Here is a 21,463-nt window from a genome sequence, read left to right on the forward strand (position 1 = left end):
ATTACGACCTACTCAATGCAGCTTCAGATTCTGGAGGTCTTAACCCACAACTCATCATCTATTGCAACATGGAATCTATCACTCTTTAGTTTAGGATGTGAAGCAATTTGCAGTTGTCTAGCAGTTCAGCAAGTGCAGAAATCTGAAACAGAGACGACAAAGAGACAACATGACAGCAAATGCAACATGCAACATGCAATTCCAGAATTGTGACTTGAAGGCCAAAAAAAAAATGGTGACTTTGTTGATAAATGATTCGACAAATTAAGCACAAAAGCGGAGCTCTACAGATTAAAGAGTCACAATTGCGTCCAAAAGTCATCTCAACTCTTCATGTGGACAGCCTATTCCGATTAAATATTTGCACAGCTCATTTTTCGGTTTTTAGTTTTCTCCTAGAGTGAAAGCGAACAAACCTCCTCACTTTGATGTTCTCTCCAAGGGCAGCAACCGTCTGCTTCACCAGATCCTTCACCTTAATGCTATCATCTTTGATGAAGGGCTTCAACTGAAGATCCTCTCTCTGCATCTCTATATCCTTCTCCTTCACGATAATACTATCTGGGATATCCTCCATAGAGACAACTCAACCTGCGGGCAGGCCACTACATGCATAGCAAGGTCATCGACCAGTTCCTTGAACTTTTCATTCCGACCCACAAAATCGGTTTCACAGTTGACCTCGACGAGTGCACTAATGCAGAGTCATGGATATAGGATGAAATCCGACCTTCGGCAGTTAGTCTGGATGATTTCTTGTCAGCAGATGATAGGCCCTTCTTGCCAAGGTATTCACCACTTTCTGCAATTGCTTTTTTGCAGTCCATCATGCCAGCACCTGTTTCCTCCCTAAGTTGCTTCACCAATACAGCTGACACTGCAATTGTTTCAGGCCTGAAACAGGAAGGTTGTTGGTCAGAATCTTCTAAATGCAAGACTCGATCAAAGTGGATTCACAATCAAATAAACAGGTCTATATCTCATATTGATGTTCAAACTGTTGCATAAAAGTATACCACATGCATTTTGGAACAGAGAATGTGAGAAAGAGAGGGTAGTAATTAAAGGGATAAAAGTTAGAATCATTGACTAACTATGGTAGTTCAACTTCAAAATCCATGTTCTTACTTTTTTTATCGGTTTGTTCTTTCTTCTTTATTAGGAAGAAATGATGGCCACCAGCATAATTAACTTCCTCGGTAATCAAAACTGGAGCAGCAGTTAAGAAATGAAGGCTTAAAGGGACGACATATTATTTCACAAGAAACTAAAGTCTCTGGATTCTACATTTCACAGTATGCCTTCCTTGTTGGTCAGCCAGTAAATAAAGCCAAATCTTGTGTCATGTGACAAAATCATGACTAGCCCTAGACACGACATACAAACTATGTAAGGAATAGAAAGACTTACTTCTCAACAGCTTCCTTGGTTTCAGTAGGTTGATCCATTGGGACTGCAGGTGAAGGTTTAGCCGCAGTTTGTGCAGCCACTTCAGCAGCAAAATCCTGGCTTTTCTTCTCCAAGCCTTCTCCAAGATTGTACCGGACAAACCTTTTGACCTTGATATGTTCTCCAAGGGTTGCAATTCTCTGCTTAACCAAATCCTTAACTACCAGCTTATCATTCTTTTTATAAGGTTGCTCAAGCAAAGCAAATTCTTCAAGCCTCTTCTTAATTCGGCCCTCTACTATTTTCGATCTTATGTTCGCAGGTTTTGTCAAAAGATCTTCCTTCTGCATTTCGATTTCCCTCTCCTTCACAATTTCTTCGGGGACATCTACAGAAACCAAATAATGGACCTGAGGGCATGCAGCTACTTGCATGGCAAGGTCATCAACCAAAGATTTCACCTCGAGAGACGAAAGCAGTAATTTCCTCATTCTTGCGGAAAGCCAGCTCAAATGGATTTGTTGCTATATGGACCACACCTTTATTAAGTTTCATGTTTAATCCTTCAATATCTTCTTCTTTTTCCATCATCAAAGTTACCTGTCCTCTGGCAATATGCAGTAACCAAACATTGACCTCTTGACCAACCTGCAAAGATGAACTCCCTAAGATGCCACCAAATCCTTCAGATTCTTCTGCCACAGGAAGAATCCCTTCTTCTCCATCAGGGAGTGACACAAAAGCTCCTGATCTTGTAAGGTCTTTACAGTTCCATCTAAAATTTGCCCCTTGACAAAATTTGAGCTCTTTTTGGTCTCCTCTTGCTTCTGATTTGACCTTGAAGCATTTTTTCTACCAGGTCTTGGCTTTTCACTGCTTCTGTCTGTCACTCTATTCGGTTGGATTTTAGCTGTCATCCTTATCATGCATTGTCAGAGAGATCCATCTAGTCTCCTTCTTGGCTTCCACAATTCTCACTTTCACCTCTTCTCCAATAGAAACAACAGAGGCAACATCCTTGACATAACCATCGCTCATCCTGGAAACATGTACCAGACCATCTGTGTAGGCCCCAAAGTCCACAAAACAACCAAATGGTTGTATTGATCTTACTTTCCCTATAAATGAAGCACCTGGAACTAGTTCCTCATCCTTAACAGGAGGCATCTCACTCTTCCTCGTGGGTCTAGTGTATTTGACTTTACTAGAAGTGGTAGTTGGATTTGCTGGGGCAGGTCCACCTGATTCATCAGTACTTGGTTGTGCTTGTGAGCTTCCATCAGCAACTTCACCTGATACAGTGGGATTTGGTTCTTCTACAGTTAAATCAGTATCAACAGCTGCTGCAGTTTGGACTCTTGAACAAAAGCGATTTCTGTGTAGCCGAAACAGTCTTGATGATGAATGTGGTAAAAGAAATCTTTGAGATGATTTTAGCCTAGTGTTCGTTTCAGAAGTATCACATCTTGGTAAGTAGATCTCATTCTTTGGTCTGAAAACAATTCGAGGAAGAGAGATATTGCCTATATAGCAATGACTTACAAGTGTCATCTTGAATAAAGTCTTCTGTTTAACGGTGTGATCTGTAATTAAAGTTTAAGCTCCAAATTCTCCTGCAACCTGCACAATACGTAGGTTCACTGGATCAATCCTAAAAAAACATTTGGGCCACAAATTGGATGTAGAAAATATGTTGGCTTCTATTTAGTGCTTGCTGTGAGTAACAATGTGCTACTTGCAATGTGCCACGGAATGGTGCTCATATCAATGAGCCCGAGACTTACCCAGAAATGAAGGGCAATCAGGTGATTATAGAAACTATGAATGATAATGCTATCAACTTTACTCAACATGGAAATAAAAAGAAAAAAAGGTTAAAAAAGGGAAAAAAAGAGAAAAAAACCTTTACTCAACATGTGAACTGGTGGTGCATTGCTCCTCGATCAACATTGAAATCCAGGGATTTTAATAAACAGTTGTTCAAGCTGTCAAAAGAACTCATGAAATCACTTTTAAATTTGAAGTAAAAATATTTTGAAGGAAAACTGGGCAATTATGTTTGTCTTACATCAAGGCACCAAATCAAATGGAGTTGAATACATGACTTAAAAGAATTAGCTATATTGTGAATAAATATAAGCATTCAATTTCACCTTAACTATAAAGGCGAAGTCCCCATACCTTAATATGTTAATATATTCCTATTCACTTAGAGACCTATGATGCTAGACCATTTATTATCTTTTATTTGAATAAATTTAATTAGTTTAAGAGGTAGGTCCCAACTGACTGATGTTGAAGAATTAGCAGATTTTAGGGGTGAAATGTCACTCGTACCTAGAGCTAGCTGGCATTGAGGTGTTACAGTTGAGTAGACATCCAGGGGTAAAGCACTGTGTTAACGCGAGATGCAAGAGTGACACCGAATCGAGACAAACTCTAAACATCAAATATGACCCAAAAATAAGCGGGATTAAGTTCAATCAATAAGGCAAAGGGGATAAACTTTATTGTCCAGAGAGAAACAACCCAGATCACCAATTAAGACCCCGAAATGACAGCTCAATGAAAAAGGAGGTGGGGGTGCAAACACAACTAGGAGGTTTGCCCAGAAAGAGTGCAATAACTCATATATCTAGTGCTCTTATGTTGAAGATGGATAGGGCTAAGCGATTTGCCAAATATATGAGATGTGAAAATGCATTGGTACTCCACCTTAGAGCGAAGCACCCACGTGCAGATTTGGATGAATCAAAAGTGAGAATGTCGACTTGAGTAACATAAACATTGGTGATAATCCAATGCCCTGAAAACCTAAGGGTTCCTCCACAAGGTTCGTCCATGAAGGATGAGTCAGGGCATAAGATCAGGCCGAAAGGCATACTCAATGGTGAATAGGTGAATATTCCTATACTACGCCTTGTTGGTTCGGAGGGAAGGAGAAGACTAGGTTAATTGAAAGATGATTATTGGTTCAAGGATGCAAGGTGATCTTGCTTTTCCAAGATAAAAAAGGTAGAGGAAATGCCTCGAGCCAATGTTCGAGTATAACCCATGCCATACTCCCATGAAAAGCTCAAATGACCTTCGATAAAAGGGTATTGAGACCTAAAACCGACATAGGTGGGTAGGTAGACAATTCCTGGGGGCATGAGACAACTCTTCTAAGGAACTCGACAAAATAGCCCCTTAACCTCGGGAGAAGGGGTGCCTCCTTATAGAGGGGGTTGTAATGACTAGGCCCAGGTGATTGTTTACCAAAAAGACAGGTCGTTGTAAAGTCAGACCATATATGGGGGCTGATGTTGTCCTAGTTCCATGGAAGATCAAGGGAGTGCCTTAGTGAAGGGTGACTGCAACTATAATAGTCCTAAGGTATCAAAATTCCTTATCAAGTTATGATCCACACAAAAGGCATAACAATCTGGACATTGTCTCTAAGAGAGGTTCAATGACATAATGTCTTTGAAGATGTGGAGTACCCGCACCTCGATAGAAAGACCCTATGAAGCTTTGCTATACCCTAGGATTGGCTTTGGACCTTTCTCATCTAGCTTAGGTGGAAGACGAAGAAGTTCTCTTTCTGAGGGGCCTAAGCCATTAGTGAGATACCACTTTAGAAGGGCTAGAATTCTAACCTTATACTAAGACCTATGGGCGTAGGCCTCCTATAAGTTAATGGAGGAGTGCAAAAGCTTCCTCGAGCAGCATGGACATTGGCCCTTGAGTGCAAAGGCAAAGGAGGTCTTGAATGCAAGACCCACCCACTGAGCCAAGACGAAAGTCAGCCTTAGTGATTTGACGATGCCGAGTCGAAGGACAACAGATAAAAGTTGCCCTAGGGCCATCAAGAGGACCAAGAAGGATGCACCTCTAGTGTACTGTTTATCTTGCCCACAATAAATTTGGATAAATTTGAAAGCATCTAAGTAGCATGCTCACCCTAAGATGAGTGCTCTCTTATATCGACCCCAAAGCCTCTAGTAGCACAATCGAGACAATGACGGTTCTCTGTCCTTGTGGGATAGATAAGTGTCAAGTGGAAGTGCAGTGATGTATGCAGTTGAGGCATCCCGATAGACTGAGAGACTTGAACCTTGTTCGTACACTACCTAATCAATTTGATCAGGCACTCACCATATATTTTCATTGTTCAATTGTTTAACAACATGAAAAACCAAAATCTCTGTCCTCCCTCCCTTTTTGTCTATCTACGGGATAGAAGTACAAAGGTCTTTGGTGTCCCTTCCAATCAAGAATTGGGGCCTCATAATCACTAGCTAATATTCTTCTCTCATGCCTTTCTCTGTTCATGGCTTGGTTCAATATTCTAGTGTTAGACATAGAAGAATCACATCAATGCATCCCAAACTTTGTGGTTAAACTCTACTATGGTGACAATACTGTAGGGGAGGTCTTACAAAATAATAGCTTGATGGCATAATGCTATATTTGGCTTTTTTTGTGTTTAAAAATATATAATAGATAAAAATAAAAAAAATACAGAGGTCATCTTGTTCAAAACCTAGATCGACTTCTCTTCCCTATCACTTGACCTCAAAACACCCTGTTTTATTTCTTACAGATAGAGATGTATAGAGAAAAACACACTATCATATCTTCAACCGAAACCAAGGTTCACTGTACCGTGGCATACAACTCGGTATTGGCGATACATACTGGTCCGATAAGAGACCAATATGCGGACTGCCCTATACTGGGCAAGATACATTACATGACCCCGTATCGAGCGATAGGGAGGTCTATACAGGTCGAAATGATCAAAATCCGATCGTTATCACCTGTACTGATCAGTAACGATTGGATTTCGACAGATACCAATCAAGGGCTAAGATTGCTTTGTTTCAAAAGATCAATTTGACCTTTTGAACCAAAGGAAAGGGTTTTTAAACCCTTCCCCTCCCCTCCGTTCTTTCAACCCATTTCATTCTCCCAAACTCTTCAGCTCTCTCAAACTCTTTCTTTCTCACTCACATCTCTCTTTCATTCTCACAATTTCATTCTCTTAAACTCAATAAAGCGACGATTTGTAGATTGGATCAAATTTAGGAGGATTAATACCTAGAGGAAAAACACTCTAATTAAGAGGTACGTATTCTCTTTCTATATTTTTGTTGATTTACGACATCTAGTGGTTGTGAACATAACTGGTCAACATTCGCACTGATTCACACAAAGGTCTGCAATAGACTATCGTATAGATAGTTGGAGAAACTTATATATGTCCATTACAATATGCAACTAAGGTTGCGATATGCCGAGCTAGATAAGGAGCTAGAGAAACCATAAATTGATCCCATCAACCTCTAATACTATAATGAAAATTCATAACTAATGTTAGAGTGGGTAGAGGTAGCAGAGAACCAAGAGGATCCTATACTTTATGAGGCGGAAGATCCTCTATGTCCTTCACGTTTTATCACTGAGGCAACAGAAGAAAAACAAGCATATCCCTAGTAGGAGGAAGATACTCCTCGATCAAAACATGACGGAGAGAGCCTGACAATATCAAGTCAAACTATTCGAGGAACTAGAGAAACCCAACCATCACAGTTGTCCGTCCAGCATGCAAAGGCAAAGGCAAAGGCAAAGGGGAAGGCAGTAGCATCAGTCGCACCGTTGGAAAGAATCGAATCAGGTGATGAGACACTTTCTTAATCGCATTTAACAACCTGCTCGGCCCAGAGACAAAGTAGCGACGTGGACAACAATGCCTTGACCAATGATGGCAACGACACCGAGGAGTCAATGGTCCCGTTTATATAGTTTGAGTGTGGTGAATGTACCAAGGAGCAGTATTTTACACATATGTCACCTAGGATTCAGATCATGGAGCTCAACGAAGTACTGATTAAGTTTATACACGGAAGGGAAAGGGGGAGACAATAAATTATTTTGAGTAGATATGACAGAGCCTACACGATGTAGAAATAGAATAAAGCCATCATATTATGGAGAATCTTATGACTAACAATAGTACAATGATAGTTGGTCATTCTTCTATGAGCAACAATATGATAATCGACATTCTCCATGCTCTGCACCGATACATGCGACAATCGTACTTGTCTAAGGAGCAACCTCGGGCACGTGTGCTTCACAATGATCATACTACAACAATCACCATATTGATGCACCAATGACATACGATGTATCACTATATCATGTTGTGATATCAATTTCAAAATTGGGTTCGACAAACATATCAAATTGATATACAAATACATGGGATAGGGGATCGAGGATCTCGATCCACCGCCCATGGAGTCCCGTCATTCTTTTTGGTGGTAGAACCAATTATATCCATCGATTGATTACTTGAATTGTTTGAATCTTAAAGTTTAAGTTATTTAAAAATAATCTAATAATTTAAATTATTTCTTTATAGATAATTCAATATCATTGAAAGGACAATTTGAAACGTACCACAAGGCTACTCCTCAAATCCCGAAAAAGACATGTGTCAATATTCTTTCCTAATTTAGATTATTTTTGCTAAAATTATACTAAATTTATATTTATTTCCAACTTAAAAATCAAAATCCAATCTTTTTTATTTTTCAGGAACTTTTGGAGCTATTTTCGACCATTTTTTCCTTGCCATCGGTATGCACCACCGTATCGCCACACAGTACATCGATATGGATTGATACAATACCATATCAATGATTAGCTGGTACACCGGTATGGACTAGTAAGACTAACTCTGCTTGAAACCAAGGTCTGCCATACCGAAGCGTACCGCCCGTACCAGACAGTATGTACCGGTCCGACAGGTTACCGGTACGCGGACCGCCCGGTGCCGCTACAGTGCTACAGTACTATACTGTAGCATTGTTATAGTAGGAAAAAGTATAAAATTGTTCGGTACACCAGGGTGTACCGCTCGGTACGCCCTGATGTACCGTCCGATACACCAATACCGTACCATACCGAGCCCGGGTCGAAACGCCGATACGGTACGGTACAACGAACCTTACTTGAAATGATTAAGAGAAAATGTACTTTTTAAAGGTACTCCCAACAGCTTAGAGTATTAGAAACATGACTATGAACCTCATGTCGAGGGGTTCAAATCCCCCCTCACCCATAATCTTCCCTTTTTCGAAGGACTTTTCTTTCTAAGGTGGGGGTAGTAAATTCATGATCAAGATAGTGGACACAAAGTATGGCAATATTTTTAATATTTTAATTTCCTAAATTAGTAAAGAACAAAAAAATGGAAACAAATGAGGAAGAAACTAAAATTTGATTTAAAGATTATAAATCTTGATTGAAGATATAATTTTTATAAGGAAGATTAGTTCTATACAAAGATGAAAATCTGTCAACCCAATATATCACCAAAAAGGAATATCAAATATACAAATATATCTTTTTAAGCAAAGGAAAGCTGTAATGATTAAAATAATTTGATTTATGGAATGCTATTGTTTGTATTCTTTCTTATTTGTAGTCTTGTACTTAGCGACTATAAAAGGATAGAGTTAATGAGAAGACAAATAAATCAATAAATTGAGTTTGTTTCCCATATTATATGTGAATGGAGTGAGACCATATTTATTTTTCCGGTTCACGTGTAAGATGTGTGAATGTCCAAGACCTTCATTATAGGAGTATTCTCCTAGGATGCAAATATTCTATTTGTTTTTCTTATATATTTTAGTTATTTTTATTTTATTTCTTAATTCTTCAATCATTAAAAAAATCTACTACTTGGCCTACATCAACATGTCACCCATAGAGTTTGGGCTTAGATTCTAAAACTACCACACTTCATAGTATATTAATGGAAAACGAAGCATGTACCAATTGTCATATAATCTCAAACTCTACAAGCTTACATAATATTTATCCATAACTGATGACGAGATGAAGAAAAAATAAGTAGAAAATGGATGGAAGGGAAGATAACAAGCTCACCACCAAAGTAAAACACTTAAGGGATATAAATATCACGATCCAAAAAGAGTCTATCTAAGAGGAGGGTTTAGGAACTTGCTACTCCAAGAAATTCACCAAAGAGATACATAGTTATATGAGAATGACAATATCTCTCAAGAAACAAGACTTGTATTCAAAACATTTTATACTTTAGACTTACAAGACGTGGTATATATAGTGGTAAACATGGAACAACCCTCCAAGCATGGGTGATTAATTCTTCACCAATTTCAAGATCAAAATAAATGAAAACTAATTAAAGACTTAAAGAATAAATAAAAGTCACCAGGAAAACCCAAAAGTGAAGTGAGAAGAACCTTATTTCAATCTCGATAGAGCAGCCACTATGACCTTTGTAGAAAGAACTGAATATAACTTTCCTTGGAAAACCTCAAATCAAATTCTTCAAAATTCTTTGGATTACTGACTCGATAAGCTTTTCAATGATATATAATTCATCGAATAAATATCTCAGAATTCAATGTGAAATTAGTATTCAAACTCTGATTTATTGCAAAACAAAGACTAATGTGACTATCTGGACTTCTCTTAATTCTAAGTGTGGAGACACTTAAGTGTCAACAGCCAACCATCATGCAGCTGCAAGTCCTTCAAACTGTAATCGTGCAATTGAATCATGAATGAGGGTAAAGCTAAAGAACAAATCCAGAAATGGGATTTCTGATGTCTGTTTTCTATGTGGGAGAGACGAAAGGAGGGTACTGTCAGTCCCCAAGAGAGTGGTTGCCAGCATTTTTTCTTTTATATTAACTGATAACAATTCATCAAAATCAAAGTTCAATCTTTTGTCTAATTGGAATAGCAAAAGCCTTCTCACTCACGCCCTGGACTAGTATCAAGTCAAAGCCCAATCACCTAATTCCTGCTAACAGTTGGATCCTCGACGCTAGTAATTCTCCGGGTAAATGCGATGTAAAGTCAGAAACCTAAAGGGGAACGATCACTTTGAGGCATAAATAAGTAAATTGGCATTCTGGCTCTCCCGATGTCATGTTTCACGCACTTGTGATGGCAACGAAGCCAACAAGAACTAGAGCCCATAACTCAATAAAATAAACTCCTTCCTAAATTCTAACTACATCAACCAATTTCTAGAACTCAAATCCCAGTTCGACATGAAATGCACAAAGAAAGAAGAGGAATTTTTGATCAAGAACACAACTTGGCACAACACAACACAACTCGAGCGGATACAGTCGAGGGAAGAGGGCAAGAAGCAACTCAATTGAGAGACGGAAACAGGTGAAAAAGAGCACCTTTACCGGGGCCGATCTCCTTCTACTCCTCCGTCGTCTTCGTCCCTCTTCCGGAAAGAGGAGTGAGAAGTGAGCGGTAAGGGGTCTTATCTTTGCGGTGAGACGAGGCCCGGGACCGATGTCGGAAGCCACTTTGCTTTAATGTATACGTGGATGAGATAGACAGAACCGGGTCTGTTTAACCGGCCTATCTCGCCCCGAACCGGACCGACGGCGGGTTTGACTACCGTTATCCGGGGCGGTCAAAGCGCCACCAATTCAACACGGTGCCACTCGCAACGCCCATGGGACGTCTTGTTCCCCTTTCTTTTCCCATGGGACGAACCATCGAACAGCTTACCGGCGTCCTCCGAGGATCAGTGACGATGGCGAAGGCGACGGCATCCAAGTTCAGTGATGGAGGGATGGGTTCTCTCGAACTGCTTCGGACGGCAATATCTGCAACGGATTCGGACAGGGAGTGACTGTATCCGGAGGAGAGACAGTTTACGTAAGAGATGCCATAGTCGTCACCGGACAAACCATCGAACGACTTATCCGCATCTTCTAAGGAGCAGGCGAGATGGATCGGCGAGGGCATCCGAGTTCGATGATAGGAAAATCGTTAGCGTCGAACTGCTTTGGGCAGTAGACACCGTCATATACTTGGAAGGGTGTAATCGTATTCGGAGCACCTTATCAAGCATCACCTTTATCGCTTACCGTTCTTCGTCGACTTATGGCAACGATGGCAGCCAAAACAGACCATATATATACCACTCCAGAAATGGCAAAATTCTCTACATCGAACGCAGCCGTACGTGTGATAGGTCAAAGGCCACACCCGTCCCCGCGTATATAAAAGGTGCAACGTGCCGCAGTCTTCTGTGTTCCCGGGCAGGGTTCAACGCGTTTCTCTGTGCACGCTCTGTTCCCCTGAAGCGCTGCTTCTCGCTTGTTATTGTTCTTAGAATTCCTGGCCTTCTCGTCTGCCGATGGTGAGTGAGTTGTCTGTCATCTCTGAAACGTCGGCGTCCATTCTTCTTTCTCTTTGCTTGTTTGACGAAATGAGGTTGCTTGCTGTCCAGTCTCCGACGAATAAGGGCAAGAAAATCGTGTGCTCCAGCGACGACGAGGAGGAGATGCCTGCAGCAAATCCTCCTCGCTCGCCTGCCAAAGACATTGCAGGCCCATCAAAGAAGGTAAGGACGCTGATATTGTTTTCTTTTTTGCAAGACATAAATGACGAAGGTGAGATCCGTCAAAGTCTTCATCGGCCAAATTAGCTGACAGAGACACTCAAAACATTTCTGAATAGCTGACACCTTCAGGAAACTCTGACATTTCTGAAACCAACCTTTGTGTTTCAAGGTTTGTGAGGCTGGGCGTGGTCGCTATGCATTGATTCATCATTTTATCGAGATGGGATTTTCTGGAGACTCCGTGATGAAAGCCGTCGAGGAAAATGGTCAGTGTTTTCTGTTGAATGTAGAGATTGATCCTTGTCTAATCAACTGTTTTGGGTGCAGGAGAAAGTGATCCTAATGCTATACTGGAAACACTTCTTACGTATGCGGTTGGTAGCTCCATTTTGTACCTTTTCTTTTTGATGTCATATTGAGCTGAAAAGCTTTGAGCTTTGAACTTTATTATGGTCATACGTTTTCTCTATTTTCCGCACGTAAAAGCTTTTAGGACAGTGAAGAATATTTATATTCTGCTCAACAGGCTATAGAAAAATCTCCTGCAAGGCTTCATCGTCCCCCTGGTGATGGAAACAGCTCGGGCCATGATCTATCAGATGAAGTTGACTTCAGTGACGAGGTCAACAACTTTGCTAGCCTCTTTGATTTGAGACTGCAGCAGGATGCTCATTGCACACCAATTGTTTGGACGCACTTTGCAATTAATAATTGAATTTTGTCATAGTCAAACGAATCAAATTCTTTTTCAATAGCTATTTGTTGTTCTTTATTTTAACTTGGCATATCAGCGTATATTTTGTGGTCTTAGTCTTTGAAGTCAGATAGATATTTGACTACTTTTTCTGCTCCAAAATTATCTACAGGATTCCACGGAGGATGATTCTGAAGATAAGTTGATAACCTTAGTGGAGATGGGTTTTCCCAGCACCGAGGCATCTGCTGCCATCGAGAGATGTGGTATCGTATCTGTTTAATCCATTAAGAAGTGATCATTTTAAGTTGATTTTTAGAAGTGTTTTTCGGTGAGACTTGGCAAAGCATTTGCTTGTTTGACAACCCATATAGCGAGCAGTATGCCGTGATCATTTTCGGAAATTTTGCTTCATGCAAACACAATCTTTTGGTCGATTGCTGTCACGTATTATGATAAATACTCATCGACTGTTACTGTTGTTCACCTTCGCCAGGTCCGAATGCTTCCATCTTGGAGCTGGCAGATTCCATACATGCTGCCGAGGTAGCAAAGACGTTCGAGTGTGATCCGGGGGAACCGTCTGGTGTCAACGATGAGGTAACTCGAATCGTATCCGTGGAGTTTACTGGACCAGCTTGATGCAGATTTGACATAGTTTAATTCATCATTTTATCTGACAGCCTGAAAGCCATCAACATAGTCGGGCAAGAGGCAAGAAGAGGAAGCATGCAGAGATACGAAGCAAAAAGAAGCGTTCTTTGACTGGAGATCAATCCTCGATGATCTCCACTTCTAAGCGAATGGTTGGATTTGGGCTTCCAAATGAGGCGACGACTGCAACATGCAGAAGACTCCTCCCGGAGGCAGCCGCAGGTCCTCCATATTTTTACTATGAGAACGACGCATCGGCACCAAAGGAAGTTTGGGCAACCATCTCACACTTACTATACGACGTCGAACCGGAATTCGTGGACTCAAAGTACTTTTGTGCTGCCTCGAGGAAACGGGGGTACGTCCACAACCTCCCGATCCAGAACAGATTTCCTGTGATGCCAATGGCTCCGAAGACTATCCCAGAAGCACTCCCGGCGACGACGAAGTGGTGGCCTTCTTGGGACACCAGGACGCACTTGAACTGCTTTCTGACCAGCACCGCAAGCGCGAGGCTAACTGATAAGATCAGGATAGAGCTCCAAAAGTTTGGAGACCCACCACCTTCGAGGACCCAGCGGTATGTCCTCGACGAATGTCGAAGATGGAATCTGGTTTGGGTGGGGCGGCACAAAGTAGCTCCACTCGAACCGGGCGAGATCGAAATGCTTTTGGGATTCCCCAAGGATCACACGAGAGGGGGTGGCATCACCACGACAGAGAGATATAGGTCTCTCGGGAACTCGTTTCAAGTAGATACAGTGGCTTACCATTTGTCAGTTCTGAAGGACATGTTCCCGAATGGTATGACAGTTCTCTCGCTGTTTTCGGGTATCGGAGGAGCCGAAGTCGCTCTCCATCGCTTGGGAATACATCTGAAGACGGTCGTGTCGCTGGAAAATTCACAGCAAAATAGAAACATACTCAAGAGTTGGTGGGATGAGACCAACCAGACAGGGACGCTGATTGAGCTTCCTGATGTCCGGCAGCTCGATCGCGAGAGACTGGAGCTGTTGATCGCAAGATTCGGGGGATTTGATCTGGTGATCGGTGGAAGTCCTTGTCGTAACCTTGCCGGAAGCGACCGTCACCGTCGGGATGGGCTCCAGGGTGATAATTCTTCTTCTCTGTTCTATGAATACTTCCGCATCCTGGAACTTGTTAGATGTATTATGGGGAAGAAGGTTTGATTCCATTGACAAAACACACATTGCTAACTCCTCCTCCGAGTGAGATAGGAGGAAACTAAACTGTTGACGAAGTGTCTCTTTGATTTGTTTGTACTCTCGGAAAGAGGGAGTGCTCGTAACATTGCAGTGTATATGTTCATTGTTGCTAAGACGAATTGGGAAGTCCTTCACTGAGTCAATTATGATCAGATAGGTCTCGCATTTGTTGCTGCCATGAAGGACTATTACTATTGTACCACCCGAAATGGTTTGAAACGGGTGATACGCACTTATCCGTTGGTTGACTTGTATGCGAGTCAACCCGTTTCGGGTGGTACGGTACACAAGGAACAGATCAAGCATCAATCGATACGGTGATGTATAGATCAATACGGTCAAAACTCATGCTATATCAGTCGATACATTTTGTCGGTTAAGATCCAATTTAGGGGTCATTAGATATAACTCAGGCCCAATTAATAACGGTTGTTAAAAAGATAAAATGTATTTACTCATCCTTATAGATTAGAATTTCTATTCATTTATGCCATATATGTACTCTATTTTTATTTAAATATAAAAACCAATAAATTAGGATAAAAATCCTAAAAAATATTTGGATTGATAATAGTTTTTTACATTGAACCTAAAAATATTATATATATATATATATATATATATAATAAACCTAAAAATAAGAAACCTAATAGGAATGAAATGACCATCTATAAAAAGAGAATAATTTTACTTACAATGCAACATATTATGTTGACGTCAAGGAATACCAAATGACATGCAAAACTGAGTTGGCCTGCATGTTGCCATCGAGTTAGTGTCATTACAGGATGACTATTCAATTGACATGACACATAGTGAGATATGATGTATGGTAAGATCATATACATATTTGAAATTCCATATCATGTTTTATTGTGCGGAGGGCATCGAGATACAATATTCTACTTAATAAGCTATCGACCACATCATATGTGAAGTGTGTAGCTACATTAGCCTCGAGCTACTAGAGGGATGCTTCGTGATTGTTTCGTTATCGAGTGATGCTTCGTAACCAGATTCAATTATATTATAATCAAAAGATATTTAATAGTCAGATTTGATTACGATGCTTCGTGATCATATTCTACCAATATCGTAATTAGAAGATATTTAATGATAAAACTCGAGCAATGCTTTACGCCAAATTCGATTGGATCATAATCACGAGATGTTTTATGATCGATTTTGATTACATCATCAATGAGCAATATTTCATTGCTAGATTTAGTTGCATCATAATCAACATATGCTTCGTGGCTAGATTTGTTTGCATCACGGCAAATTAAGTTATGCTTCATGATCGAATTTAACCATATCATGATCAAGTTGTCCGCACCTCATCGCTCCATGTGTCACGTGGGATATTGGCTTTCGTCATTTTGGGTTTCATCTTGCATAATAAACATTATAATGATTCAGATGCTCATGCAATTCCAATGAGAATCCCAACGTTATGATAATCTCCCAGATCCTTTATAACCACACACGTTCCATGATCTATGAGAATCCCAACGATTGATGCTCCTTTGACAACTAGGTCATATTAGTCGATAATGATGAATTAGAGCACCATGGTGAGTCATCAGCTCTAGTGGCTACTGATCCTGAAGTAGTTGAACTAGGAAAAGATGTTGACGAGGCATTGACAGTGTAGGGGGCATTGCTACCTATTATAATCGAAGAAGGTCCCATTGCTACCAAGGAGACAATATGTATCAAACCCACCATAGTGTTGGAGACCATGGCGAAAGCTAGGGCGGTCGTTGGGGGTATTAGATCCAACGAGAGAGATAACTCTCATCGAAGCTCCTATTATAATCGAAGAAGGTCCTATTGCTACCATGGAGACACTATGTATCAAACCCACCACAGTGTTGGAGACCATCATCTTGGTCAATAACATTGAAGTGGTGGAGATGCTTGAGTTTGAGATTACTCCTATCGTCCAACTTGTTATTATCTCCCAAATTTTTTTTATTATCAAGAATTTCTTCTTTTATTTGTTCTTATTATGTATAGAAGTTTCCAACAATAATAAAAATATTTCTTTTGAAGAAGATATGTTTTTTATTAAGGCTTGTGTTTGTCTTGTACTTGTGCTTGTGTTGGGCTCAAACTTCTATTTATGGGAAATACTTTTTGCGATGACTAATATTCCAAGTTTGAGGTATATTTAACCCTTCTCTTATCAAGCCTCCTCGAATACTCGATAAGACCCTTCATAGTTATGGGCAATTTATATTCACCTTTTATAATATCAAGTCTTTAGTCTTCAATCATTGGTATTAGATCTATTGGTTGTAATGCTTCACCATGGCATGATTACGGGGTAAGTTGTATAAGTGTGTTTTTATCCATACTTCATCAATCAAGTTGAGATTTAACTCCAAGTCCCTCAACCAATACCTCCATGTCGTACTCATTAGTTTGGTTTGTTGGGATAATGACCTTGGGTGGAGTGACAATCTCATTTCATAGAATGGAACCTGTTAATATTAGTTGATGAGGCATAAAGGGGCTTATAAATTGGTGCTCTTGAGATGGTATGGTAACTCCATAAAATAAAACCAAAGCATCCCCTTTACGCATGATATATTCTACCAAGACAAAAGGTATTTAAAATATTCGACATGGTTGACCCAGCACAAAATATTCCCTTTATGTGTGATGTATCCATCCACAAATAAAAAAAATCATAATCATATGAGATGAACAACTAAGTCCAAAGCATCTCCTTTGTGCATGATATATCTTTGTATAAAAAAAAAAAATCTAAGGCACATAATATGACTAAAACATCTTGTTTGTATGTAATGCATTTGCCTATCATAAAAATATATCCAAAGTGTTCCCTTTGTATATGATATGTTTGCTGGAAAAAAACATCTAAAATCTCATCCATGTCGAGTGAACGCACCTAACCAAATCATCCTAAGGTTAAAAACACATCTAAAGTATTTGACATAACCAACACATTCCTTTTATAAATGATGAGTTCACTTAAGATAAAAAAATATTTGATTTACTTGACATAATCAAATCATCTCCTTTCCTACCATTTAATCTGTCTTACTAGAAAAGAAATTAACTAAAAAACTATTTAACCATATTTAAATATGAGTAATAGATGTCTAGATCTCAAAATATATATTATACTTTGGTATAGACTCAGACATGCTACATCAATATAACACTTAGTAGAGATACTATTTTGTTAAACTAATAGTTACATAAAACTAAAACTATTTAAGCAACCTAGGAAGGTATATTTTTATTTTGAACTCACTAAATTAGACTTGATTTTTTTACCTACCTACAATTTTTTTTTTTATATGAACAAACAAATATTGGGTTAACCATTAGGATTGTTTTGTTATATGTGTCATCAGAGTGAAATTCTCCCTCTTCTATATACACAACAATACTCCAAAAAATATGTGTGTGTGCATGTATGTATGTGTTAACTCCAAAGTTAGCTATTAAGTGTGGTATTGAGGATAACACAACTAGGTCTGATCCTAAAGTGGAAGTTGTGTCGCATTGGTGTCTACATGTCAAGTTGTAAAAGAATAATTTTGCCCTTACCACTTATCCCCACCATCGTACTTTGGTGTAGGAGTCTTTCAAGATGAAGTGTAATGTTTATTTTAACTCATCGCTAGATATAATTTTGAATGTGATAGTTTAAGGATTGAGGGCTTTAGGCTTCCTGACATGATCCTTGGGGTGTCTTAGACAATGTGGACATCTCAAGTGAAAGGGGTACTATACTAGGGAAGTGCCTTCTATTTATGGTGATTACCTCTAGTATATGAGAGAACTCTCTCCTAAATATGTCACTTCAATTATATATGGGAGCTCTCTCTCAAGAAGTTACCTTAGGCACATAGTAGAGCTCCCTCTCAAGGTCACATCATGTTAGGAAACCTTATATATGACTAGCACATCGGGCATAAGAGGAAGCACTCTATCAAGAATATCAATTTGAGCACATGAGGGAGTCATCTTCAAAGGAGACCATCTTACGCTTATACAAATCTCTCTATCAAGGAGGTCACCTAGGGCACATGGGGGGGCTCTCTCCTAAGTAGGTCTCCTCGGCATTAAGATGATGTCTACCTATAAGTATTCGATATGATTAAAGTATGTATTTTACATGTGATGTGTTTACCTAGGATAAAAAACATCCAAAATACTCAACATTCATAAAATATATTATTATTTCATGAGACATATTAAAAGCATTTGACATAACCAAAGCATTCCTTTTATGCACGATAAGTCTCCTAAAGTAAAAAAAATATTTACTCGTGATGTGATTAAATTATCTCCAACCACTTAACACATTTACTTGAGTAAAAAAATAATTAAAATAATATTTAATTATTTTTAAATATAAGTAACTAAGGTCTAAGTCCAAAAATGTGTTTCAAAATAGACAAGTTTATATCTTAAAGCACAATGCGGGAGGGGGTTGAATGATATAACTATTATTTTCAATCAAGATTTGATATATAGTCTAGTCAACTTATAATAGATATGACCCATTAGTTTCTAGAATGACAAAGTATCTATTGAATATGCTATAGAATAACAAAGTTTATAGAATAACAATATTATAGTTAAAAGGAATACTCCCTCATTAAACTAATAGTTATATAAAACTAATACTATTTCAAAAGTATTTTTACTTTAAACTCACTAAAGTTGAGTTCTAAAGTACTTACAAATATTTTTCATTTGTATGAATAAATAAAAAATTATTTAAATATTAAGTGATTTTTTTTGTATATGTCAATTTTGTTATGTATAGTTATCTAACCTAAAGTGTCGAGAAGCTAAAGTAGAATCGAATCATCAAAGTGATACTAGAGTGTCGAGGAAGAACTTTCGACTTCTCAAAATGTTGCTCTTGATCCCTAAGGCAAAGCTAAATTAGAACTCCCAATCTGTTGTAGATCCTTACACTCCCGATGTACCTAGAAGATCGATGTGGAGCTCTCCTCCTAATGAGGTCACCTCTAGCATTTAAGAGAGCTCCTTCACAATGAATTCACCTCAGTCAATGGGGAGTCTCTCTTGAGGATGACCCCTCAAGTACAAGGAGAAGATCTCTCTATCAATGAGATCACCTCAACATAAGGAAAGCTCTCTCCCAATGTCATCTTAGGCTCATATCTTTTTCAAGAAGAACACCTTATATGAAAGAGGCTACCTACTCGAGAAGGACCTCTCTCTAAGGTGGTAATCTCGGGCACATGGAGAACTCCCTCCCATGGAGGTTGCCATGAGCATGTGATGAAGCTCTCTCATAAGAAGTTCACTTTAGGATGATGAAGAACTCTCTATCATGGAGGTCCTTTAGGTATATGAGAAGATGCCTTTCGAGGAGGTCACCTATAGCACACGAGGATGTCCATCTTGAGGATGTCACCTCTAGTACAAGGGCAAGCTCACTAGCAAGGAGGTACATTGGGTACATTAGAGAGCTCTCTCTAAAGGATGTCACCTCTAGCTCTTAAGGAGCTCTCTTTAAAGAAGGTCATCTCAAGCGCATGAGGGAATTTTCTACTAAGATAACTTCTAACACATGGGAAGCTCCCTCCTAAGGTCACTTTGGGCATATGATCAAGCTCTCTCTCAAGAAAGTGATATTGGGCTCATGCAAAGCAGTCTCTAGGAGGTCACCTCGGGATGTGTGGAAGCACTCTTCCCAAGTGGTTATCAATCTCGTTAGTGATATCTCTCCTAAAGAGGTCAACTTTGGTACGGGGGAGTTCTCTATCGAATAGGTCACCTCAAGCTCATGAGAAGCTTTCCTTTGAGGTCACTTCGGGCTCATGAGAAGGTTTATCTTTAAGATGTCACCTTAAGCTCATGTGGAGCTCTCTCCTAAATAATTACTGTAAGTGCTTACATATGTTTTTATGCTAGGAAAGTATACTAAAGACTTTTTTTAGTGGTTAATGTCATGACAAATCTAATATGAACAATTGTGTTAAAAGGTAAATTTTACATGTATCACTTGTCCCTGCACCCGTAAAGTGGGCTTGCCATTGATGACATGATTTACCTCTCAATGGGCCCTTTGGGTCATGAAGAGGGCTCCCAAAGTCTACAAAGTTACTTCCTAAGATATTCACATCTCATAAGTTTATTGATTCACTTCTTTAGATCATGGACTTTTTTAATATTATGGTCATGGTTCTGATAGAATTTATAGCAGTTGGCTTTGTCATGCCTTGTCGACGCTAACCTTATTAGGCTAGGTTCTCTCAATAATCCTTTAAAGACTTCGGTTTAAGAGGTATTAAGGGAATGAAGTCTTCCTTGGTCAAGAGGGTCCTCCATAAGAAGGTTTGGACCTTCAAGGAGGTGGCTACTTAGTCATGGCGGTCTTTCGTCCCTCTGACACTTTCACTTATCATCTTTCCTCATTCCTACAATAAGGCCCTTAACAAAGATACGTTGGTTTGCTCATTATATTAACTTAGTAAAGTTGCTAAAGATTTCTTTATAATCATCCATAGAAATTGAGATAATTTTAGATCATTCATAAAGTATTGGATAAGGATCGATGACCAAAATAAGCTTCATCGATGAATCTTGAGACATAATCAACCAAGGACTCCTCATCCCTCTAACAAACCATTACGAGAGAAATCATGGTTTGCTTTAGGCATTGGTTGCTACCAAAGTACAGCTTGAATTGCTTTGCTAATTAGCTAAATCAAGATATTGATGCAAAGGGAGATAAGATTCCTGAGCTACTATATGATGTGTACTTAGGAATTATTGACACAGTGTTGTTTGATGTCACATAGATGGTCATTTGCACACAAATTAATGTTAAGGACTATTACATGTTTTTCTTAATCCTAGATGTTATTATGCTATGTTGAAACTATAGAACATACAACGATCGTGGATGCAATTATAATAACCATGGAATAATACTAAATTGATCACATGATGTCAAGGTATCAACAATATAGTGTTGGGCTATCGATCACATAATACCAAGATGTCGATCATATAGCAAGTAGGTGTCGGTCATATTATCATCTCCATATAATT

General features: G+C 39.2%; 1 protein-coding gene and 1 pseudogene across 1 annotated transcript; one reads left to right on the forward strand and one right to left on the reverse strand.

Moving 5' to 3' along the window:
- Positions 1–214: 214 nt before the first annotated feature.
- LOC135626977 (polyprotein of EF-Ts, chloroplastic-like) lies at positions 215–10,775 on the reverse strand (annotated as a pseudogene).
- A 902-nt stretch (positions 10,776–11,677) lies between these two features.
- Positions 11,678–14,350, forward strand: LOC135627618 (DNA (cytosine-5)-methyltransferase DRM2-like). The gene is made up of 7 exons (XM_065133743.1): positions 11,678–11,812; positions 11,982–12,078; positions 12,140–12,186; positions 12,339–12,497; positions 12,679–12,772; positions 13,003–13,106; positions 13,190–14,350. Exons 1-7 carry the CDS (start codon positions 11,678–11,680, stop codon positions 14,348–14,350), a joined length of 1,797 nt encoding a protein of 598 aa, XP_064989815.1.
- The last annotated feature ends 7,113 nt before the right edge of the window (positions 14,351–21,463 follow it).

The sequence above is a fragment of the Musa acuminata genome, chromosome BXJ2-11, assembly GCF_036884655.1.
Source record: "Musa acuminata AAA Group cultivar baxijiao chromosome BXJ2-11, Cavendish_Baxijiao_AAA, whole genome shotgun sequence".
Classification (NCBI taxonomy): domain Eukaryota; kingdom Viridiplantae; phylum Streptophyta; class Magnoliopsida; order Zingiberales; family Musaceae; genus Musa; species Musa acuminata.

Coding starts and splice junctions, on each gene's coding strand:
- LOC135627618 (XM_065133743.1), top strand. CDS start 11,678: ATGAGGTTGCTTGCTGTCCAGTCTCCGACGAATAAGGGCAAGAAAATC. Junction 12,079..12,139: donor GAAAGCCGTCGAGGAAAATG/GTCAGTGTTTTC, acceptor TTTTGGGTGCAG/GAGAAAGTGATCCTAATGCT. Junction 12,187..12,338: donor AAACACTTCTTACGTATGCG/GTTGGTAGCTCC, acceptor TCTGCTCAACAG/GCTATAGAAAAATCTCCTGC.